This window comes from Eriocheir sinensis, chromosome 34, assembly GCF_024679095.1.
Source record: "Eriocheir sinensis breed Jianghai 21 chromosome 34, ASM2467909v1, whole genome shotgun sequence".
NCBI classification, from domain to species: Eukaryota; Metazoa; Arthropoda; class Malacostraca; order Decapoda; family Varunidae; genus Eriocheir; species Eriocheir sinensis.
The window spans coordinates 6723491-6748240 of record NC_066542.1 but is presented as its reverse complement, the minus strand read 5'-3'; the positions used below and the strand labels follow the sequence as shown (position 1 = coordinate 6748240).

Below are 24750 nucleotides of genomic sequence, written 5' to 3'. Positions count from 1 at the left end.
AGCCTAGCCTGATCCCTGGACGTAGCCTAGCCTGATCCCTGGATGTAGCTTAGCCTGATCCCTGGACGTAGCCTAGCCTGTTCCCTGGACGTAGCCTAGCCTGTTCCCTGGACGTAGCCTAGCCTGTTCCCTGGACGTAGCCTAGCCTGTTCCCTGGACGTAGCCTAGCCTGATCCCTGGATGTAGCCTAGCCTGATCCCTGGATGTAGCTTAGCCTGATCCCTGGACGTAGCCTAGCCTGTTCCTGGACGTAGCTTAGCCTGATCCCTGGACGTAGCCTAGCCTGTTCCTTGCACATAGCCTAGCCTGTTCCCTGGACGCAAAACAGATAGTAACTTGGCATTTTTAGCATCATTGGTCTTTTTCTCGCTTTTCAACTCCTGTAATTGCTTGTTGCCGTGTTGTTTCGATGGACGTAGCCTAGCATGATCAGGGGGCCACCAGCACGTCCCCCATCGCGCGTGTATCGAGTAGGGCGCCGCGTGCATCGAGGTACCTCCACCCAGGTGTCGCGTCGCACCCTGAATTGGAAAGTAATCAAATCACAGGCGCGGAGGGGAGAGAGAGAGAGAGAGAGAGAGAGAGAGAGAGAGCGGGTGGTAGCGGCAAACCATGGCAACCGCGTCTCACACCTCCATTTTTTTTTTTTTTCGTATCCCCATAAGTTTTGCTCTCTCTTTCTCTCCCTGTCTGTCCGTCTGTCTGTCTATCTGTTTGCCTGTCTCAGCTTGCCTATCTCTCTCTCTCTGTATCTCTTTATCTTTCTCTCTTTCTCTCCCTGTCTGTCCCTCTGTCTGTCTATCTGTTTGCCCGTCTCTGTCTATCTCTGTCTGTATCTATCTATTTATATCGCTATCTTTCTCTCTTTCTCTTCCTTTCTGTCTTCGTCTGTCTGTCTATCTGTTTGCCAGTCTCTGCCTATCTCTGTCTGTATCTCTCTATCTTTATCTCTATCTCTCTATCATCTATTTCATCACTGTGACTAATTTCAGGAGCAGTAAGTAGCGGGCTTTTTTTTTTATATTTTTCTTGACGCCCTTGAACTGTCTCCTTAACTGTAAATAAAAAAAATTAAAATCCCAGCTCAGCATCGCGTGTCGCTTCCCATATAAGTGGTCGTGTCGGGAGGTGTTGCCGGGGTCGTCACAAACAGAGGTGGTCGCTGCGCTGACGGCCCCGATGGAAGGGATTTGTCTCGAGTTTCATGACACGCCCGAGGGTAGACACGGACTGCGACTTATGCTCAGAAACGTACTTACTGTAGCTGAATTTTCGTATGACACGCCCCGGGGAAGACAAAGGTTGATTCCGCTGCGATTGGCACGGATTTAGCTTTCACTGGTAGCCTGGTAACATATACTCCCAGGTCTTTATCAGCCTCTGTGGTGGATAGTGGAGTGTTTCCCATGTGGTACTGGTATGCTGGATTTCCCCTCCCATTGTTCAGGACTTTACATTTTTCTTCTTTGAATTGTAGCGTCACTTTTTGTTCCATTTCTGTAGCTTGATGATGTCTTCTTGTAGGAAATCCGCAGTCAAGGGGTTAAGCTCAAAAACGTACTTACTGTAGCTGAAAATCCCTATGACACGCCCGGGGAAGACATGGGCAGCGATTTAGGCTCAGAAACGTTCGTACTGCAGTTAGAAGATCCACCTGGACTGCACGGCGACAGACTTGCAGGGAGAAGAAAAAATGGAAAACGAAACTCCGCGGTGCAATATAGGAAGCGGAAAAAAAGTTTGTATAAAGAGAGGCGCGAAGTTCAGGCGACAACAAACTCTCGTGTTTTATTAGGGGCGCCTCGGCAACGTCCGTCCCTCCCCGGCAGACAAACTCCCCCCAACTTCTGAGATTTGATTATACAGGAAAGAGAAAAAACGCTCTAAAGTGTTTATTATGGAAATGGGGCCTCGCGCGCCACAACCTGCCCCGCCAGAGTGAGTTGTTGAAAACTTCGTCATCTAAAAGTTTCCTCGAGTTCGTGTTGAATGTCCGATTGCTCTGAGGACCTGGGAAAGAATTATGGTTACTGATGCACCCTCCTCGTCCTCCTCAGCCTGTCTGTGTCTGTCTGTTGCTCTGAGGACTTGGGAAATTATGGTTGTCTATGAATCTACCTCGTCTGTCTGTCTGTCGCTTTGAGGACCTGGGAAATTATTATGGTTACTGATGCACCCTCCTCGTCCTCCTCAGCCTGTCTGTGTCTGTCTGTTGCTCTGAGGACTTGGAAAATTATGGTTACTCGTTGTTTTTAACCCACCTTCCCCGTCTGTCTTTGTCTGTTGCTCTGAGGACTTGGCTGTGTCTGTCTGTTGGTCTTTGGACTGGGAAAATTATTGTTAGTTATGAATCCGCCTTTCCCGTCTGTCTGTTTGTGTCTGTTGCTCTGAGGACTTGGGAAAATTATTGTTGCTTATGAACCCACCTCGCCAGTCTGTTTGTCTGTCTGTCTGTTGCTTTAAGGACTTTGAAAATTCTGTATGGTTATTTATGCACCCCCTCCTCTGTCTGTCTGTGTCTGTCTGTTGCTTTAAGGACTTAGAAAATTCTGTATTGTTATTTATGCACCCCCTCCTTTGTCTGTCTGTGTCTGTCTGTTGCTTTAAGGACTTAGAAAATTCTGTATTGTTATTTATGCACCCCCTCCTTTGTCTGTCTGTGTCTGTCTGTTGCTTTAAGGACTTAGAAAATTCTGTATGGTTACTTATGCACTCCCCTCCTCTGTCTGTCTGTGTCTGTCTGTTGCTTTAAGGACTTAGAAAATTTTGTATGGTTACTTATGCACCCCCTCCTCTGTCTGTCTGTGTCTGTCTGTTGCTTTAAAGACTTAGAAAATTCTGTATGGTTACTTATGCACCCCCTCCTCTGTCTGTCTGTGTCTGTCTGTTGCTTTAAAGACTTAAAAAATTTTGTATGGTTACTTATGCACCCCCTCCTCTGTCTGTCTGTGTCTGTCTGTTGCTTTAAGGACTTAGAAAATTCTGTATAGTTACTTATTCACCCCCTCCTCTGTCTGTCTGTGTCTGTCTGTTGCTTTAAGGACTTAGAAAATTCTGTATGGTTACTTATGCACTCCCCTCCTCTGTCTGTCTGTGTCTGTTGCTTTAAAGACTTAGAAAATTCTGTATGGTTACTTATGCACCCCCTCCTCTGTCTGTCTGTGTCTGTTGCTTTAAAGACTTAGAAAATTCTGTATGGTTACTTATGCACTCCCCTCCTCTGTCTGTCTGTGTCTGTTGCTTTAAAGACTTAGAAAATTCTGTATGGTTACTTATGCACTCCCCTCCTCTGTCTGTCTGTCTGTTGCTTTAAAGACTTAGAAAATTCTGTATGGTTACTTATGCACTCCCCTCCTCTGTCTGTCTGTGTCTGTTGCTTTAAAGACTTAGAAAATTCTGTATGGTTACTTATGCACTCCCCTCCTCTGTCTGTCTGTGTCTGTTGCTTTAAAGACTTAGAAAATTCTGTATGGTTACTTATGCACTCCCCTCCTCTGTCTGTCTGTGTCTGTTGCTTTAAAGACTTAGAAAATTCTGTATGGTTACTTATGCACTCCCTCCTCTGTCTGTCTGTGTCTGTCTGTTGCTTTAAGGACTTAGAAAATTCTGTATAGTTACTTATTCACCCCCTCCTCTGTCTGTCTGTGTCTGTCTGTTGCCGAGACGCGCACACTCTCCGCTCCCGTCACTCGTTAATGAAAGGGTGTTGTATAATCAGCTCACTTGGAACTAATTAGAGCAAAGTTTTCCCACTGATGAATATTCCGAAAGTTAAGAATGTTACAGACTCTTCCGTTTATTAGTTAAGATTCATGTTCCGTCCTGACAAGTGAGTGCTGCGTAAGATTTTGAATGCCTTTCATCTGATTATCGTTGTTTTTACTTTAGTGTTCAGTATTCAGTATAAATAATTTTTTGGTATAGACGAAGCTTGGTATTTCATTATTAAAAGTTGTTGCAGCTTTTATAAGAAGGATAAGACTAAGTGAAACATAAATTGAGACCGGTTCTAATTCAAATTATAAGAATGCTTTGTCTTTCTCTATATAGGCAAGAATAAAATAAATGTATAGAACGAAAATAATCCATGATAGGCGTACAAAATAATCCCCGGGGAGTGTGTAAAATCAAAATCGCCTCTCCTGCGCGTGAACAGACTTGGTATGATTAGACTTTGTGTATAATAAGGCATGACGAGTCTCCTTCGGGCGAAAGTTGCAACGAATCTCTCATCAGGGACGAGGAAAGATTTGACTCCAATAGAAGGATGTAAGAGTCCCGTGCTAACGAAGAACTTAATTTTGCCTGACGGTTGCCACGGGGGAGCTTTGGACGACATATTTCCTTTTTTAAATGATAATAAAAACCCATGTGATGATATCCAAAGCAGTAATGGAGAGCAGAGAACCCTGGATGACGACAATAATGTTCTTCAAGTAAGTGCCGACATCATAAAGTTTTGGTTCCCGATATTTTTCTGCTGGCGGTGGGAAAGTTTTCTATTACGTTCAATTCAGCCAGCCCACCCCATTGATTGCCGGTGAATGTATACCTGACCTGCCCTCGCTCTGCCTCCCCAGCATTCGACGCCCGGCCATCCCTCTCATCCCATGCAAGTCCCGGCAAGGCATCAGGTGCGTCGCCCTCACTGATCAAAGCCTCCGTTCACGCTACACTGGACGCCAAAGAATTTCAGCTCTCCACGTTTTTATTTCCGGAATGTGGAGTGGGCGGGTGTGAGTGGACTGAACGTTTTGTGTATCCTTTTCTCTAAATGTTTGCAAGTATTGGGCCGTAACAGTGGTCCTATTTCTTCGCTCCACTCTCCTGCCGCCGCCTCCCCCGCCCCGGCGTGTGTGGGAAGGCTTTGTGCGTCGCGTGCCTCTCCGCCCGATGAACAGCGAGGGCGAGGCGCTGTGCTTTGTTCCCGCCTGTCTGCCTCGGATGCACGCACTTTTCGGGACAAGCGATGCACGACCGTTGGCTCTGTTGGTGAACAATGTGCTATTTCTGTTCCTGTGCCGTGTTGAATAAAGAGTCGTCTGGTTATCGTTCTGAGTGAGGGTCGTATTTTAAAACATTTCATCCCCCAAATACAAACATTTGACAAGGCTTTCGTAGGAGCTGTAGGCATTTCCAGTAGTTTTATGACCCTGGTGGTAGTGTGACCCTTCTCCTGTACCATGAACGTGAAAAAAACACTCATTAGAACCCGAAGTACACACATTTGACAAGGCTTTCGTTGGAGCTGTAGGCATTTCCAGTAGTTTTATGACCCTGGTGGTAGTGTGACCCTTCTCCTGTACCATGAACGTGAAAAAAACACTCATTAGAACCCGACTGATCCCCTCTTTGACCTGTAGAAAGAATTCATGTGAGAAGCGAAAGCGTGTGTGTTCCCAACTGTACCTGGCTGGTGAGGGCAATAACCTACTCAGTGCTGGATTTTGGAGGCTGTTTAAGCATTATATCAGCATACTGGGACATACATATTCCTAATTTTAAGTGTCTTCCTTTGATGACTCTAAATATTCCCTTCTCCTCTCCACAGTAAGGGCGAGAGCGGAGCAACAGTGGCCGGGATGTGGTCCTCGGTGGTGGGCGGGGCCGGCGCGGAGGTGCCCGGCGCCCGCCACAAGCACGCCATGTGTGTTGACCACCCGCACGTGTACCTCCTGGGCGGCCGACACGGGAACCTGCCGCTCAAGGACTTCTGGACCTACGACCTCGGTGAGTGCACGGGGGAGGGGAGCACTGTTGCCAGATTGTCGTACTCAGCCTCATGTTTGCCAATTTCCGACCCAAAAACTGTCTCCTCGACCCCAGTAACTGCCTTCATGTACAGTTATCGTTAAAATGGTTAATTATTGGTGTTATTTGGTAATAGCTATGGCTCAGAAACCGGTAAATACGAGGCTCTGAGTTCGATAATATGGCGACATTGGAGGGGAGGGTGTATTGAAAGTCTTATTAGTAAGGAAGCATATATGAATTTTCTGAGTCAAGACCTATTGTAACGGTTTGGGGTTTTGTTAGGTTAGGTTAACGGGAGGGCGGCATGTGTCTGAGTAGGCGTCACTTAAGTAATCCTGCCTGCGCCACCAACGGGATAAGGGACATTCACTAACAGCCCCCTGAAACTGGTCTAAAGAGGCAACACTAACCTCAGGCACACACAAAAAAAAAAGAAGAAGAAAAACGCGTAAGGGCGCCATAGTCAAACTTGTACATTTTTCTCAATTCTCAAAGTTCCCGAAAATTCCCGAAAAAAGTGTAATGAAAAGTTTCCCAGTTCAAAATTCCCGGGCATATCACAACCCAAATCACGTGTTTTTTTTTTCACATTTGTCTCCTTTTTTTATGCCTTTGAACTGACTCCTCTGCTGTAAAAAAACAAACAAACAAAAAACAGCATCATCCCCTAAAGACTGGAGCTTCATATATTGTCTTGTGTGTGTGTGTGTGTGTGTGTGTGTGTGTGTGTGTGTGTGTGTGTGTGTGTGTGTGTGCGTTTGACCTATGATTTAGTTTCGTCTGATGTAGCGCGTTGTCATATTTCATACTTAATACTCAATACTGTCGCGGGGAAACGGTTCAAGAATACCAAGCGAGATGAAATATGAAGAAAGGGAGAGACAGAAAAAAAAAACATTAAGACAAAGAAATCACCAGCACGGATGAGAAGGAAGAGGAAGGCGAAGAACTGGTTTAAAATATATTCAGGAACCACGAGGAATTAAAGCCGTGAAAGATGATGAAAGATTAGAAAAAGAAGAAGCGAAAACCGACAGAGAGAGAGAGAGAGAGAGAGAGAGAGAGAGAGGAACTGGTTTAAAATATATTCAGGAACCACTAGGAATTAAAGCCGTGAAAGATGATGAAAGATAAGCAGAAGAAGTAGCGAGAACAGAGAGAGAGAGAGAGAGAGAGAGAGAGAGAGAGAGAGAGAGAGAGAGAGAGAGAGAGAGAGGAACTGGTTTAAAATATATTCAGGAACCACGAGGAATTAAAGCCGTGAAAGATGATGAAAGATTAGAAAAAGAAGAAGCGAAAACCGACAGAGAGAGAGAGAGAGAGAGAGAGAGAGAGAGAGAGAGAGAGAGAGAGAGAGAGAGAGAGAGAGAGAGAGAGAGAGAGAGAGAGAGAGAGAGAGAGAGAGAGAGAGAGAGAGAGAGAGAGAGAGAGAGAGAGAGAGAGAGAGAGAGAGAGAGAGAGAGAGAGAGAGAGAGAGAGAGAGAGAGAGAGAGAGAGAGAGAGAGAGAGAGAGAGAAGCAAGGAAGCAAGGAAGCAAGATAAAAAGAAAGATAGAAAGAAAATAAATCGAGTCAGAAAAGGAAAATAAAGAAAAAAAACAGATAGATAGATAGAGATAAAGATAAGAAGAATAAGAAGCAGAAACGAGAACCAAGAGGGTAAAAAAAGAGAAAGCACCGGAGATCGAGAAACAAAGCTCGCCCTCTTAAAGAAAATATATGGGAATGGAAAATTGGCAGGATTAGGGAAATTTATGGAGGAGTCGATGTGGTATCAGGAAGGATAAGGAACTGAAGCCATAAAAAAGGAATGAGAGAAAAGATTTAAGAGGAGACCAGCAGACAGAGATAGATAGATAGATAGATGGATAGATAGATAGATAGATAGATACGTAGAGAGACAGACAAGGACACAGACAGACAAACTTGAGAGTAATTAAAGAAAGTGTTTTTGAATTCTATATAGAGATAGGCAGACAGATAGATTGATTGATAGATAGATACGTAGACAGACAAGGAAACAGACAGACAAGAGAGAAATTAAGGAAAGTGTTTTGGAATGACAGAGAAGGAATAAAAAGTGAGAAAACATGATATATAGACAGACAGGCAGATAGATAGATAGATAGATAGATAGATAGACAGACAGACGTGAGAGCAATTGAAGAACGTGGTTTGGAGTAACAGAGAAAGAATGAAAAGTGACAAAACAGATCATAGACAGACAGACAGACAGAAAGACAAACACAGACAGACAGATAGACAAAGAGTAATTAAAGAACATGATTTGAAATGAAAATGAAAAGCAAGAATAAAAAGTAGTAAAACAAATGACAGAAATGCGATAAAATGAGAAAATAATTACTGAAAAGGAACAGATACTGAGAGACGGACAGACAAAGCAAGAGCAATAATTAACGAACGTGATTTGAAATGAAAGAGGAAGAATAAAAACTAGCAAAACAGATGACATAAATGCGATAAAATGTCGAAATAATTACTGCTGACGAGAACAGATATTGAATGACCCGTGAAATTGGAAGCATAGAGGACAGAGCGATTAATTACCAGGTTAGGGAAGTAGTTAATTAAAGGAAAATATGACTAATGGCCAATGAATGATTAATACAAAAGGAGAGATTGAGATGTAGAGAGAAAGGAAGAGAATGAAAGAGGTTAAAGATAAAGATGGGTAGGAAAAAAAGAGGTTGGAGGAGAAGAAAAAAAGAAAGAAGGTTGAATATAATGGATGAAGAGATGAAAATAATAATGTTTTTAGAAGGAGAGATTGAGATGTAGATAGGAATGAAGTAGAATGAAAGAGGTTGAAGATAAAGATAGGTAGGAAAAAAGAGGATGGAGGATAAAGTAGAAAGAAAGAAGGTTGAATATAATGAATAAAAATATGAAAATAATAATGTTTTTAGAAGGAGAGATTGAGATGTAGATAGGAATGAAGGAGAATGAAATAGGTTGAAGATAAAGGTAAGGAAATAAAAAGAGGAAGGAAAATGAATAGAAAGAAAGAAAGAAAGAAGGCTGAATAAAATGAATGAAGAAATGAAAATGATAAATTGTTTAGGAGAAATGAAATCGTTTGAAAAAGTGTATTGACGTTGGGGATTCACAGGTGGGTAGATAATGAGGTAATATTCAGCCACTCACCTCAGCGGCTGGAAAATATGAGGGTACTTTATATGGGAAATTGATGATGAATAGAAAATGCCTGTTGATAAATCGTTTGAAAAAGTCAGGTATGGCCATTCACAGGTGGGTAGATAATGAGGTAATATTCGACCACTCACCTCAGCGGCCGGAAAACATGAGGGTACTTGATAATATGGGAAACTGATGATGACTAGAAAATGCCTGTTGATTAATCGTTTGAAAAAGTTAAGTATGGGGATTCACAGCTAGCTAGATAATGAGGTAATATTCGGCCACTCACCTCAGCGGCAGGAAAATATTAGGGTACTTGATAATATGGGAAATTGATGGTGACCAGAAATATGCCTAATGATGGTTTGAAAAAGTCAGGTATGGCCATTAACAGGTGGGTAGATAATGAGGTAATATTCAGCCACTCACCTCAGCGGCCGGAAAATATGACAGTACTTGATAATATGAGAAATTGATGGTGACTAGAAAATGCCTGTTGATATATCGTTTGAAAAAGTTTATTAAGTATGGGGATTCACAGCTGGTTTCATAATGAGGTAATTAACACTGCCATTCACTCCAGCGGCCATAAAAATGATGGTACCTTTTAATACGGGAAACTAATGAAGACTAGAAAATGCCTAATAATATATCATTTGAAACAGTCTATTAATTAAGTATGGCGATTCACAGCTAGATAATGAAGTAATTAACACTCCCATTCACTCCAGCTGCCATAAAAATGATGGGTCCTTCGAATACGGGAAAATGATGAAGACTATAAAATGCTTAATAATATATCGTTTGAAAAAGTCTATTAATTAAGGTTAGGGATTCTCAGCTGGTTATATAATGAGATAATTAACACTGCCATTCACTCCCAACCTAATAAGCAAGACATAAAAAATGAGAAAAAAAGAAATAGAGAGAAAAATACCAAACAAACAAGTCAATAACATTATTTTTTACAGCAGAGGAAACAGAACAAGGGCAAAAAAAAAGGAAACAATAATGAAAAAAAAAAAGCCCGCTACTCGCTGCTCCTGTAAAGCGTTCAGAGAAGTGGCCGAAAGAGAGGTCAGTTTCGGGAGGATCGGTGACCTGATACATACAGACCAGAAAAGTGTTAGGTAAAAAAAAAATAGAGAGAGGACAGTTATCTTAAGCGAGTATAAATAAGAGACCATTAGGGAAAGAAAAAAAACGAATATATAAAAATGTAAGAAAAACATAGTAAAAAGTAATGATATATATAAAGAAAAATTGGTCCCAGGAGAAGAGAGGAGAGGGGAGGGAGAGTCAGGTGGCGAAAGCGATATATAGCAAAAGAAAAAAGAAACAAACTCAGAGAAATATATAGTGAAAAGTATTGATGTATATAAAGAAAAATTGGTCCCAGGAGAAGAGAGGAGAGGGGAGGGAGAGTCAGGTGGCGAAAACGATATATAGTAAAGAAGAAAAATATCAACGCTGTTCGTATAAGAAGGGAATAGAAGGAGAAGGAGAGGGAAATACGAGGAGGATAATTGGATCAGAAGAACACAAGAGGTAAACGAAGGGTGGCGATGACAAGAAGAGGGGAGAAAGGAGGAAGATGATCAAGGAGGAAGAAGAGAAGAACAAGAAGAACAAGTACGGTGTTTGAAGTGTACAGAAGAAAAGAAAGTGAAGATAATGAAAAGGAGGAGAAGGATAACAAAAACGAAATCAGGAGTGTAAAGAGTAAAGGAAACGAAAGAAGAGAAGAGAAAGATGATGAGTAGGAGGAACAGGAGGAGAAGAATAAGAAGAACAAGTAAGGTGTGTGAAGGGTACAGGAGAAAAGAGGAGAAGAAGGAGGAGAAGGATGACAAACACGAAATCAGGAGTGTGAAGAGTAAAGGAAACGAAAGAAGAAGAGAAGAGAAAGATGATAAGAAGTAGAAGGAACAGGAGGAGAAGAATAAGAAGAACAAGTAAGGTGTGTGAAGGGTACGGAAGAAAAGAGGAGAAGGAGGAGAAAGATGACAAAAACGAAATCAGGAGTGTGAAGAGTAAAGGAAACGAAAGAAGAGAAGAGAAGAGAAAGATGAACAGGAGGAGAAGAATACGGAGAGCAAATTAATATGTGTGAAGGATAGAAAAGACGAAAATAAAAGAGAAGGGAGACGATAAGGATGGAGAGAGCCAGGAAACAGAAGAATGAGGAAGAGAACGAGAATGTAAAGAAGGAGAAAGAGGAAGAAAATGACTATAATGAACTTAAAAGACAAATAAGAACCGATTAACATGCTATTTCTCTCCCCGTTGCATTGTCGAAAAGTAGCAGATAAAAGACTGGAATAAACGTCAAGTAAGACCCGACTAACACGCAATTTCTCTCTCCCCCGTGCAGTGACGAGGACGTGGCGGGAGGTTCGCGAGGACCAGGGCGCGCGGCCACCGTCCCTACAGCAGCACACGATGGTCAGGGCCGGGGATTGCCTGCTGGTCTTCGGTGGGGAGCTGTGCATGTCCAACGAGACCCCGCTATGGCTTTACCGTCCCCAGGTGAGTGGTGGTGGTGGTGGTGATGGTGGTGGTGGTGGTGGTGATACTGTTGTTGTTGTTGTTGTTGTTGTTGTTGTTCTTCTACTTCGTCTTCTTCTTCTTAGTCGAGGTTAGTTGTGGTGATGATAGTGGTCTTGCTATTGTTCTTGTTGTTGTTGGTGGTGGTGGTTGTGGTGGTGGTGGTGGTGATGCTTGTGGTCTATTGTGGTTTATTGTGGTCTATTGTGCTGTTGTTGTAAGTGTTGTTTTTGATAGTCGCGGTGATGATAGTGGTCTTGTTACTGTTGTTGTTTGTGGTGATGATACATGTAGTAGTAGTAGTAGTAGTAGTAGTAAGAGTAGTAGTAGTGGCATCATCATCAGCAGCAGCAGCATCAGGGGTGTGGGCGCCAGTAAAGCACACACAGCATCACTGGCTCTGGACGGGGACGCGGCACAGGACGGGAGTGAAATTTGAAACTCCCGATCAATACGCTAATTACGAAGCCCTGCCTAGTGTTACCCAAGCTGGGGAGTAATAACGTTGGCTCTGGTGATATTAAGGATTATTCCAGTCGGCCGTCCACGTAGTCACACCAGCATGGTATTACACGCTTGCACAAGAGCTGTAATGAAGTCGTTTGTCTCAGCTTAATATTAGCCATTTCGTCATGTCTCTTGGATGCGCATATTAATTAAGTTTCCCAGTCACACGTAGAGCATAAAATTGTGTAGTCAGATCTTCCGGCAAGCTTGGACAGTAGGTTCTCATAATGACATTGTACACTATTTTCCCCCCTAAGAATTACGGTGTGTTATTTTGAAAAGAATTTTTAAAACCTGGCAATACTGTTCCAGAAAATTGTTACTAAGCATAGATTATTGTTAAATATGTTCAGTTGTCTGTGGTCTTTATCTGTCAAAACGTTCATAGGCGGCCTTACGATGTTATGCTACACCTTCAGCGACACCCATTATGAAAACGTCTTGATAACCAAAGACTTGAGACGCTACACAGCATTTGGCCACTCTTGCGATGTTCTGGATCTGAAGGGGTCGCCAGCTGTGCAAGTCTTTATATTGCGATTCTATATTATGCTGTGTGCCCTCTTCATTTCGTAACAGTAAAGGAAACAGTTCAAGGACAATAAACAAAGAAATAACAAAAACGTCCACAAGGCGCTGCTCCTGCAAAACCAAACAGGAGTGGCCGGAAGGGACGTCAGTTTAGGATGTAGAGGTGTCTTGAGACTGACCTCCTGGAAGAAAGTTTGGGATATCCTTCTCTTCCTTCCTACCTCCTCCTTCCTGTACCCTCCCTTCCTTCCTTTCTTCCTGTCCTGCATATACACTGAAGGAAAGAAGGAAGGAAGTGGATTGAGAAAGTAGACTAAGGTGCGAATGGCTCTCTTCCTTTCCTTCCTTTACCCCTTCCTTTACTCTCCCTTCCTTCCTTCCTTCCTGTCCTGCATACATACTGAAGGAAGAAAGGAAGGAAGGAAGAGGAATAAAAAAGAAGACTGATCCTTTCCTTCCTACCTCCCCCTTCCTTTACCCTTCCTTCCTTCCTTCCTGTCCTGCATATATACTGAAGGAAGGAATTAAGTGGATGAGAAAGAAGACTGAGGTGAGAATGTAAAAAAAAAAGATATTTCTCACATGCCTTGTTCTGCCTCCGTCACACTCACCTGCATGTTCCGAGTCCGCAGGTGTTGGCCGCGGCGCAGACCTTCCCTCCCCCAGGCTGGGACGCGTGTGCCCCATAATTCAGGGCGGACGATCTCCCACTAAACCAATATTCCTGAAGGCATCGCGGAGCACCTTGGACCGTTCCTTTTATGACTTTCTCTTTGTCTTCATCCACCTTAACTTTACCCCAGCACGCCGCCTCGTCCGTCTTGCACATCAATATCGGTTCTTCCAGCCACCCTACAGCGCCTCTCTCCTCGCGACCCACACCTCACGACGTCTTGGAGGCTTCAGGGCCCACTAACTATATACTCATGCTCACCCCAATGCAATACTGACATTACTACTACTACTACTACTACTACTACTACTACTGCTACTGCTACTACTACTACTACTACTACTTCTACTACTACTAATGCTACTTCCACCTCCACTACTAGCTACTCCACTACTCCCCCTACTACAATTTTTTGGTTGCCCCTCCCTGTTAAAACGCGGGCAGCCATTTGTTCATAATAGCGCTGATTTATTACCTTGCTTGGCCCGTGCTTAGTCTGTATCCGTGAATGCCAACTTAGGTTTTACGGGCATGTGGCACGCTACCTATAGGCCGACCCTGCTCACCGGTTGTTTCCTCTGTACTCACTTCAGGAGCAGTAAATAGCGGGCTTTTTTTCTTTAATATTGTTTTCTTTTCTTTTTTTACGCCCTTGAACTGTCTCCTTTGCTGTAAAAAAAAGAGAGACAATTCTGAGTGGAGGAGGCCAAGGGGACGCCCACAGAGGTCATGGATGCTGTTACTTGTCTTTTAACTATTCCTATTGCCACCACCACCACAGCAACACACACACACACACACACACACACACACACACATCCCGTCCCCCCACCCCCACCCCCCCACCCCACCCCACACACACACCAGCAGTAGCACAAAGGGAGTCTCTACGAGCAAAACAAAGCCCAGTTAACCGAGCCCAGGCCGCCGCATCAGCCCGCCCCCGCCAGGATGAAAGGCTCCACAAATTGCTCGCCTTACTTGATAAAGGATAAAGGGGCTTGGTAAGGGTTGTCTGATCTTGGGAATTTTCGTCTTTTATCTCACAACGAGCTGGTGGTGGTGGTGGTAGTTATCGTGTCATCATTCTCTCTCTCTCTCTCTCTCTCTCTCTCTCTCTCTCTCTCTCTCTCTCTCTCTCTCGTCATATTGCTGTTTATTGATCAAAATCGTTCCCTTTCTCTCTCAACAATTTTAATTACTCTCTCTCTCTCTCTCTCTCTCTCTCTCTCTCTCTCTCTCTCTCTGTGTGTGTGTGTGTGTGTGTGTGTGTGTGTGTGTGTGTGTGTGTGTGTGTGTGTGTGTGTGTGTGTGTACGTGCGTCTTTCCCTTCGTCGTTTACTCCCTGTCTCCATCCTTCACCGCTTATCTTAGGAGTTATCTTCTCTCCCTCCCTCCCTCCCTCCTTCACTCCCTCTTCCCTCTTAACAGATCTCTAAACATGGCCCCTCCTCCCCCTCCTCTCCCCCCCTTCCCTCCCTCTCAATTAGTGTTTCCTCGCCTCCCCTCGCCCCTGGGGGACCATAGGGAGGGAGCAGCGCCCCCTTCCCTCCCCCCCTTGGTCCCTGCTCACTCACCCCTCAAAAGACCTGCCAATTTCTTTCTTCCGCTTTCTCTTTCTCTCTCTCCCCTCAGTTTACTCTTCTTCCTCCTCCTCTTACTCTCCCTTCCTCCCTTTTCTCTCCTTCCTCCCCTTACTGTCCTTCCTCCTTCCTCCTCTTACTGTGTCTTCTCCCTTCCCTTACTCCTTCCTCCCTTCTCCCTCCTCTTACTCTCCTTCCCTCCCTTTTCTCTCCCTTCTCCCTCCTCTTACTCTCCTTCCGTTCCCTCCCCTTACTCTCCCTCCTTCCTCCTCTTACTCTACCTCCTTCCACTCCTTTCCCTCCTCTTCCCTCCTCTTCCTCACCCTCCTCATGTCCATTACTCTTCCCTCCATCCTCCTTCCTCTTACTTTCCCTCTCCCTCCTCTTCCTCTCACTCTCCCTCCTCTTCCTCTCCCTCCTCTTCATCTCCCTCTTCTTCCTCTCCCTCCTCTTCCTCCTCCACTTCCTCCTCTTCCTCTTCCTCTCCCCCCTCCCCCTGTCCCTCCACTCACCGCCTTGCTTCGGGATACAAATTTCTACGGTCGATATCTGCCTCGACTCGACAGACACCTTTTTATCTTGCATCTCGTCGGCGGCCGCGTCAGACGATACCACTCGTTGACGCCCCCCCCACCCCCACCCCCACCCCCGCTGTCTTTGCTCCTGTTTTTCGGGCGTTCTTTCCAGCGACACTTCGCCTCCGGTTGATACACGACACCAATTAGCGCGGCCGAGTCTTGTGTCGCGTCTCTCGTTACGGATGCAGCAGACAATAAGCGCGTGACTGTTTTGCGTCGGGTAATGGAGTTGGTGGCGTGGGGATTTTTCTTTTTCTTCTTTTAAATATGGTCGCAGAGAGAGAGAGAGAGAGAGAGAGAGAGAGAGAGAGAGAGAGAGAGAGAGAGAGAGAGAGAGAGAGAGAGAGAGAGAGAGAGAGAGAGAAGAGGAAGAAGGATATTGAGTAAGGAAGAAACGAAGGAGGAAGGAAAGTTAGGAGAATCAGGGAGGTAAGGTGGAAAGGTTATGAAGTTAAAAAGAATGAGAACGAAGAGAACGAAGGATATTGACGATTAGAAGAGACGGAGGAAGTAGATAAAATCGTAAAAATAAAAAAAGAAGGAACAGAAAGGGCCATATAAGAAGAGAAAGAATGGAAAGAGGAGAAAAAAGGAAGAGAAGTTAAGGAAAAATATTGAAGCTGAGAAGAAAGTGGGAAGAAGGGAAAGATACGAGAATTGTAAAGAAATAATTAAAAGCTTGACTAGTAGGATGAACGTGATATGTTGAGACGAAAGGGAAGGAGAGGTGGAGAAAAAAGCTAGTGTGGAGAAGCGAGTGGATGGAGGAAGAGAGAGAGAAAGCGGAGGAGGAGGAGGAGAAGGTGGCGCGTGAAGAAGTGGAGAAGAAGCTGAACGAGAGTAGGAAATGAGTGTGGAGAAGCGAGTGGGTGGAGAAAGAGAGAGAGAAAGCGGAGGAGGAGGAGGAGAAGGTGGCGCGTGAAGAAGTGGAGAAGAAGCTGAACGAGAGTAGGAAATGAGTGTGGAGAAGCGAGTGGGTGGAGGAAGAGAGAGAAAAAGTGGAGGACGAGGTGGAGGTGGCGCGTGAAGAAGTGGAGAAGCTGAACGAGAATAGAAAATGAGTGTGGAGAAGCGAGTGGATGGAGGAAGAGAGAGAAAAAAGTGGAGGAGGAGGAGGAGGAGGAGGAGGAGGAGGTGGAGGAGGCGCATGAAGTAAAGAAGATATATAGTAAAATAATGAAGAGAGAGAGAGAGAGAGAGAGAGAGAGAGAGAGAGAGAGAGAGAGAGAGAGAGAGAGAGAGAGAGAGAGAGAGAGAGAGAGCAAAGAACGAATTGGAGGTGGAGTAGACAGAGGAACGGCAGCAAACAGGAGAAAGAACGGAAAAAGAAGGATAAAAAAGGAATCAGTGAGACCAACCAGAGGAAAGGAAGGGGAAGAAGAGGAAAAGGAGCAAGGAGGGAGGAAAGGAGGAGAGAAAGAGGAAATGAAGCAAAGAACGAGTGTGATCTAAGAGGAATTTGGTGTGAAGGGAAAGAGGAACGGAAGTGAACGTGAGAGAGAGAGAGAGAGAGAGAGAGAGAGAGAGAGAGAGAGAGAGAGAGAGAGAGAGAGAGAGAGAGAGAGAGAGAGAGAGAGAGAGAGGACTGAATAAGAAGAAAAAGAAAAGAGAAAATTAAAGAGAACAAGTAATAAAAAACGCAATGAAAAAGAACAAAAAAAGGAATGAAAGAACAAGCCAATGAAGAGGAGGAGAAAAAAGAGGAAGAGAACGAAAGACAAAGAGAAGAAAAAAATAAGAAAAAAGAAGATGGTAAAAATTGAATAAGGTTAAAAAAAAAGAGGTTAAGAGAAAGAGGGGAAAAAATGGTAAAGAGAAAGACCAAAAAAAGAAGAAGAAGAAGAAGAAGAACAAATTAACGAGGAGGACGAGAGAGAGAGAGAGAGAGAGAGAGAGAGAGAGAGAGAGAGAGAGAGAGAGAGAGAGAGAGAGAAGGAGAGAGTAAAACAAAATCGAAGAAATAAAATAAAAAAAAGAGAGAGAACAAGAAAGACTAGGAAACTAATGATGAATAAGAAGAAGATCACGACAAAAAAAAATATATAAAAAGAAGAAGAAGTGAAAGTTAATGCTGAAAAGAAAGAAGTTACAAGTGTCTGGCTGAGAACGAGACCCCCACTTGACCCACTCCCTAAGATGTTGACCCACTCTCTCTCTCTCTCTCTCTCTCTCCTCTCCCCCCAGAACCAAGACAGCCGGATGCAATTAAACCACCTTGTGAAGAGGCTGAGAGAGAGAGAGAGAGAGAGAGAGAGAGAGAGAGAGAGAGAGAGAGAGAGAGAGAGAGAGAGAGAGAGAGAGAGAGAGAGAGAGAGAGAGAGAGAGAGACACACACACACACTCACACACTTACTCACTGTCTGACATAGTTAGCTACTGACTGACTAACCTATCTACTGACTGACTGACTGACGTACTTACTGACTGACACACTGACTGATTGACTGACTAACTAACACACTGACTGACTGACTGACCGACTGACTAAAACACTGACTGACTGACTGACTGACTAAAACACTGACTGACTGATTGACTAACTAAAACACTGACTGACTGACTGACTAAAACACTGACTGACTGACTGACTGACTAAAACACTGACTGACTGACTGACTAAAACACTGACTGACTGACTGACTAAAACACTGACTGACTGACTGACTAACCTATCTACTTACTGACTGACTGACGTACCTACTGACTGATTGACTGACTAACAGGAGCTAATAGAGACTGACACGCACTCTGATAAACAAATGAAAACATGTATCGTGATTTGAAATATAGGATCAAGTACACACACACACACGAACAAACAAACAAACAAACAAACAAACACATCCCAACTACATTAAGTACCCCCCCGAACGAACAAACAAACAAGCACCAATCCCAACCACATTAAGTACCCCCCCCCCCCTCTCCTGCACCTGACCTTCTATCACATGACCCACGGACTGACCTACGGATTAGCGCCTCCCCTACTTCCAAGAGATCAGCGTCACCAAATTATCGTACTCAGCCACCCGGCACATTGTATTTTCCGGTTTCTGAGTGACAGCCATCGCAAACAAACACCAATAAATAACGCTTTTAACGATAACTTTAACTGGAATCTCGTTACCTGTGTGGGTAGGAGAGTTTTGGGCCCTGGAACTGATAAATGCGATGTTTTGAGTACGATAGTATGGTAACGCTACAAGAGATGCTACTTCGGCCTTGGCAACACTGACACGCCGCACTTAACCCCCCCACTACCCTCCCCTCCCCCCCAAAAAAAAACATCACCCCTACCCCTTCCGTCAGATAATACAGTTAGACCCACCAGCCTCCACCTATTTTTTTCCCCCACTTGTTTAACTTGTCTTTAAATATACCAGTTGTCAGCCTGTAAACATCATCGTCATCATCATCATCATCCCGCGGTTCATAGAAGGGAGATTAAAAGATACCATATGAAGTGTTTGTGAGATGTAGATACGATTGCCTATAATAGTAAAAGGAACTGTACCAAACATATATTATAGTAGGCTAGTTTCAAAAAGTAGTAGTAGTAGTAAAAGTAGTTGTAGTAGTAGTAGTAGCCGCAAGAATAATAATAGTAATAACGATGATAATGCCTCTGATGGTAAATGTGCAATTATCATTAAAGTCTCTTGTTGTTAATTGTGCATTGGATTTCACGAACCACTTTTCCTCTCTTCAGATTCCAGGAAACATTTTTTAGTCACCTTCAAAGACTCGCGGGAGCAATTTTGCCTTTCTGTGTACGGGAAAAGATAAAGAAAATGAAGAGACTGTGGCCAGGAGCAAAGAAAGAAAAGAAAAGGAAGTGCACCCGATAGCAAAGAAAGGAGAAAAAAAAATAGATAAAAACTAGATAAAAAAAAGAAGATCGTGATGCGACGCGGAAGGAGACCAAACAAAGATGCATCGCGCTATCCTTTTGTACTCAGGACGAATAAAAAGGGTAGGGGGGGTGGGGGAGGAGGTCTAGAAAAAGAGGATCGAAGTCTGTTTTGTTGTGGAGTTCCAAAGTGCCGAAGTTTGATATTGCCGAAATTCCTTACAGGGACTGACACCGTAGAGGGAGGGGGAGGGAGGTAGAGGGGTAGCGAAGGGGAGGAGAAGGGGAAGGGTTTGTGGGGAGGGGGGGCAGAGGATGGGGAGGGGAAAGAGAAGGGACTGTGGGAAGGGGAAAGAGAAGGGACTGTAGGGAGGGGGGGCAGAGGATGGGGAGGGGAAAGGGAAGGGACCGTGGGGAGGGAGGAGGGATGAGCATGGGAGGGGGAAGGGAAAAGGAGGGGAGGGGAGGGGGATGTAGAAGGTAAGAGACAGAGGTGGTAAAAGGCTCTAGCGATCGATATTCTATTCATCTACTTATTTACTTGTTTATTTATATATAGTCACTTTTTTATAATTCCTTGAACTCGCTCATTTGTCTCTTTCATCCTTTTCCCCGACCACTCTCCGCAACCTCACTAAGAAGGAATTTGAGCGTAAGGGAGAACATGTCTATCGTCCGCTCTCTTAAGCTGGATCCCCTGCAGGCCTTGATTTTTCGTGGTCAGTAAGGACGTTGCTAATAGGCTGGTCACTTGGGAACCGTCTCCGCTGGTGGCTCCCCTCCCCGCTTCCCAGCACCCTTACGTAGGCTCACATATTCATACAGCCCTACCTAGCTTAATTACACAAGATGGACGGATTTTGTTCACATCATTGGATTTAGCGATGATTGTATAAGTAGAAGACTATTTTTAAAACTCGATTGGGCGATGAATTAGTAAGTGGTTTAAACTCATTGATCTGTGTTTTTATCTCTCTCGTGTTCTGACCGTTGCCTAGACACACAAAAAGGGAATGCAACAGAGAGGAATAGAGAGTAAGAGAGTACACCCACAGATAGATAGATACATACATAGATACATAGATACATGGACAGCGGCAACACATAGAAGGAAAGGGAAAAGAGATTAAGAGAGAACAGCCACACAGATAGAGACAATTATGGAGAGGGAAGAGAAAGTAAAAGATAACAGCCAGACGAACACAGTACCCACAAAGAAGGGAATAGATAAGGTAAGGAACAGAGCAAGAGAGAGGAGTCACATAAGGAAAGGAATATAATAGAGAGAAAGTAAAGAGTTAGAGTAATGGAGAACAGAGGTAGGTGGGTTGAGGGCTCTGTCGGTGGCTGGCTAATGTTCTGTGTGTCTTGGCAGAGGTGTCGGATAAAACTGGCGGTGGTGGTGGTGGTGGTAGTGGTGGTGGTGGTGGTGGTGGTGGTCTCTCCAGGGAACAATGGGAATCTCTTCTTCCTCCTCCTCTTCTTCCTTCCTCCCTCCTCCTCCGCCTCGTCCTCCTCCTCCTACTCCTCCTCATCTGCCTCCTTCTTCTCATCCTCCTCCTCCTCTTCAAATTTTACATAATTCTCCTCTCTGCTTTTCACTTTAATATTTATGAGGTAGATTTTTTTTCTTCTTTTTTTTAGGGGGGAGAGGGGGCGGGGGAAGGGTTAGTGATGGCGGTGACAAGGCAAAGTGTTTCTCACCTGAACTAAACTTTATTCTGTATTTTTGTGTGTATCTATTCATCTATTTATCTATTCTACCTTTCAATTTATCTATCCATCCATCCATCCATCTATCTATCTATCTATCCATCTTACTACATCTTTATATCTACGTTTTTTATTGTGTGTGTTCCAATCTGTTTGCCTGTCTCTGCCTCTCCGTGTGTTTGTGTTTGTCTGTCCATATGCTTGTTGATACGTATGCAGATAAATCGTTCTTTTGTTATAGTAGGATATCAATGTATTATTATTATTATTATTTAGTATCACCACGAATTAGGCATACAATTGTCAATAGAAAAAATCCACGACAGATAGATCACGCCACCTTATAGGAATGTCGTCCGTCAGTGTTTACCGTCTCAGTTTGTATACAAAGCACTTCATCACGCTTGAAAGTCACCTTGACGTACGTGACCAATTGTAATAATTATTTTCCAACCTGTAACTCGTCACTCCTTCACGAGAGTCCGACTGACACACAACTGCAGTCGCTCTCGCTCCGACGCTCCTTGTACATAGAGGCTAACAATATATTCGCCTTAAGGAAGCTGAAGTCTTAATCAACGCCCTTTAAACGCCCCCCGGTACCCCGTTACACTTTGTTTTCCATTCCTCCGTCCCTCTAACTATCTGTCTGTTTGTTGATATTCACTTTTTGTTAACTGTCCTTGCCTACTCGTGGATTATCAGTAAGAGACAGGTAACCGTTTAGACAAATATATGATGTGACGCTTGTGTACTTCATCATATATCCTTCCATGGCTTTCGTGTTATCAAAGTACGTATAGGATATTAAAACCAGGACCTTTTCTTTGTTTTTCGCTATTTATTTCCTTCTTTTTATCATTGAAATATCTAAGACACTATATTTCCCTACATGTCTTTCGTGTTATCTAAGTACGTATACGATATTATAACCAGGACCTTTTCTTTATTTTTCGTTCTGTTTATTCCCTTTTTTATCATTGAAATTTCTAAGTCACTATATTTCCCTACATGTCTTTCGTGTTATCAATGTACCTAACCGACTTTCCCATGAACATTTCCCATCCTTCCCATCTCTTCCTGTCCTCTTTCCCATCTTTCCCATCAACATTTCCCATCCTTCCCATCTCTTCCCGTCCTCTTTCCCATCTTTCCCATCAACATTTCCCATCCTTCCCATCTCTTCCCGTCCTCTTTCCCATCTTTCCCATCAACATTTCCCGTCTCTTTCCCATCTTTCCCTTCGTTTGTACCTCCTCTCTCTATCTCCTAAACGTATACGATATTATAACCTGGACTTTTTCTTTATTTTTCGATCTGTTTATCCCTTTTTTTTTATCACTGAAAGATCTAAGTCGCTATGAGAACGTGCTCGCATCATACACCGGACGATCATCACAACCACCAGACATATTAGATACGTGCGAAGAGGATAGTACAGCTGCAGGACATTTTCTTTAGATTTTCGCTTTGGTTATTTTCTTGTATTATGTCTGAAAGGCCTAAGTTACTGTGAGAACGTACCCGCATCACACCTAGACTGCCCTCACAACCACCAAACATATTAGATACGTGCGAAGAGGATAGTACAGCTGCAGGACATTTTCTTTAGTTTTTCGCTCTAATTATTCTCTTTTATATTAGTTAAAGCTCTAAGTTACTGTGAGAACGTACCCGCATCACACCTAGACTGCCCTCATAACCGCCATACATATTAACTACGTACGAAGAGGATATTACAGCTGCAGGAGTTTTCTTTAGTTTTCGCTTTGTTTATTCTCTTTTATATTAGTTAAAGCTCTAAGTTACTGTGAGAACGTGTCCGCATCACACCTAGACTGCCCTCATAACCGCCATACATATTAACTACGTACGAAGAGGATATTACAGCTGCAGGATTTTTCTTTAGTTTTCGCTTTGTTTATTCTCTTTTATATTAGTTAAAGCTCTAAGATACTGTGAGAACGTGTCCGCATCACACCTATGCCTCTCCGTGTGTTGGTGTTTGTCTGTCCATATGCTTGTTGATACGTATGCAGATAAATCGTTCTTTGTTTTCCATTTCTCCATCTTTCATAACCACCAGTCACTCGCTTGATGTGTCTTCCTTTCCCTGCAGACGAAGGTGTGGCAGAAGTGGCGGCCGGAGAACAACAGGCGGGGCGGCGGTGCTACCATCGGCTGCGGCGGAGGTCGGGGCACGCGGCGAGGAGGCACCGCGGGACCCACAGGCCGCCGCGCCCACACTGCACTCATGGTTGGGGAGAGCATGCTAGTCTACGGCGGCTACCAGGACCTGCGAGGCTCCTCATCTGAACTCTGGAGCTTCAACACGCGTGAGTGTCATTTCCTAAGCTTGTAATAGGTACATGACAACTTATCTTTGCCTGCTATCGGTGATTCCTTATACTAACTTTCCTTCTTAATTTCCTGTTTTCTATATTTATTCTGTAGACCAACTCAGTACTTTTAATAATATATGTTTGCGTGAGTTACTTTTTCTAAGCCCGCAGTAAGTGTACGACAGCTTCTATTGGCTGATGATTACGATTTTCTTACTGACTTTCATCAAAATCACCATCATTGGCATTAACAAGAAGAAAAGGAAGAGGAGGGAGAGAGGGGAAGAGGAAAAGATGGAGTAAGGAGAGAGAGGAGAGAGGGGCAGGGTAGAGAAGGGGGAAGAGGAGGAGGAGGAGGAGGGAGAGAAAACAGAGGAGGAGAGGAAAAGATGGAGTAAGGAGAGAGAGGAGAGGAGAGGGGCAGGGAAGAGAAGGAGGAGGGAGAGGAAACGGAGGGAAAAAGGAAAAGATATAGTAAGGAGAAAGAGGAGAGGGGCAGAGAAGAGAAGGGGAAAGAGGAGGAGGAGGAGGGGGAGGAAACGGAGGGGAAAAGGAAAAGATAGAGACAGGAGGAGGAGGAGGAGACTTGGGCGAGGGTGAAAGAGAAAAGGGAGCAGAAGCAGAAATAGCAGGAGCAGCAGATGAGAGGAAGGGAGCAGGAGAGGGTGGCTGGGTGAGGTCCGCCGACACTCCCCGCGACCTGGCAACACTGGGGGCGATGTGCGGCGTAAAATATTCATCACTCCATCACGACGGCGACTCCCACACCTCTCCGTCCCTTCCTGGCCCCGTCCCTCCTGAACCTGCAGTCCCTCTTACTCCTCTTTCTTTCTGCTCTGACGTTCCTCTTCCTTCCCTACATCTGTCTTTCCCCTTTTTCACATCTCTATTTGCTGTCCCTTCCTGAATCTTCCTTTCCTTCCTTCCTTTCCCTTGGCTTCTTACTCTCTTCTTCCTCTCTCCTGGTTTGACGTCCATTCCTTACGTTTGCCTGTTTTCCCTCTCCTTCCTCTTTCTGTCCTGTTGTCCTTTTCTGCCCCCTTCCTTCTTTTCCTTCATCTTCTTTCCTTCTGCTTTGACTTTCCTTCCTGTCTCTTCCTTCCTTCCCTTCATCTTTTCTTTCTCCTTGCTGTCTCATCTTGCCTCCTTATTTCCTTCCTTCATTTGTCTTCCTTCGCTCTCCTCTTTCCTTCTCCTTTGCCTTTCCTTTCTTCTCCCTTCCTCCTTTCCCTTCAGCTGTCTCCCTTCTCCCTCTCCTTCCATCTTACTGTCCCTTCCTTCCCCCTTCCTTCCTTCCTTCCTTTCTTCATTTGCCTTCCTTTTTCCTCCTCTCCTTCTCCTTTGCCTTTCCTTTCTTCTCCCTTCCTTCTTTCCCTTCACCTATCTCCCCTCTTCCTCACCTGTCCTTCCTCTGTACTGCCCATTCCTTCCCATTCCTTTCCTTTACCTGCCTACCCTCTCCCTCTTTCACCTTCCCTTCCGTTGTGACTTCGCTTCCTGTCCCCTCTCCTTTC

The 24750-nt window shown here is 44.3% G+C and overlaps 1 protein-coding gene across 3 annotated transcripts in view; it reads left to right on the top strand.

Annotated features, from left to right (window-relative positions):
* The window catches only part of LOC127006985 (uncharacterized), a 120090-nt gene that overhangs the window by 44709 nt on the left and 50631 nt on the right, over positions 1-24750 (top strand). For 2 of the 3 annotated variants that reach the window (XM_050877428.1, XM_050877429.1), the window contains exons 2-4: positions 5552-5730; positions 11287-11441; positions 23014-23230. In XM_050877428.1, coding sequence (XP_050733385.1) covers positions 5583-5730; positions 11287-11441; positions 23014-23230 — 520 coding nt within the window. In that variant the 5' untranslated portion in view covers positions 5552-5582. Of the gene's footprint in view, positions 1-5551; positions 5731-11286; positions 11442-22955; positions 23231-24750 lie in introns of those variants that run through there. The other variant, XM_050877431.1, reaches the window with a different exon arrangement.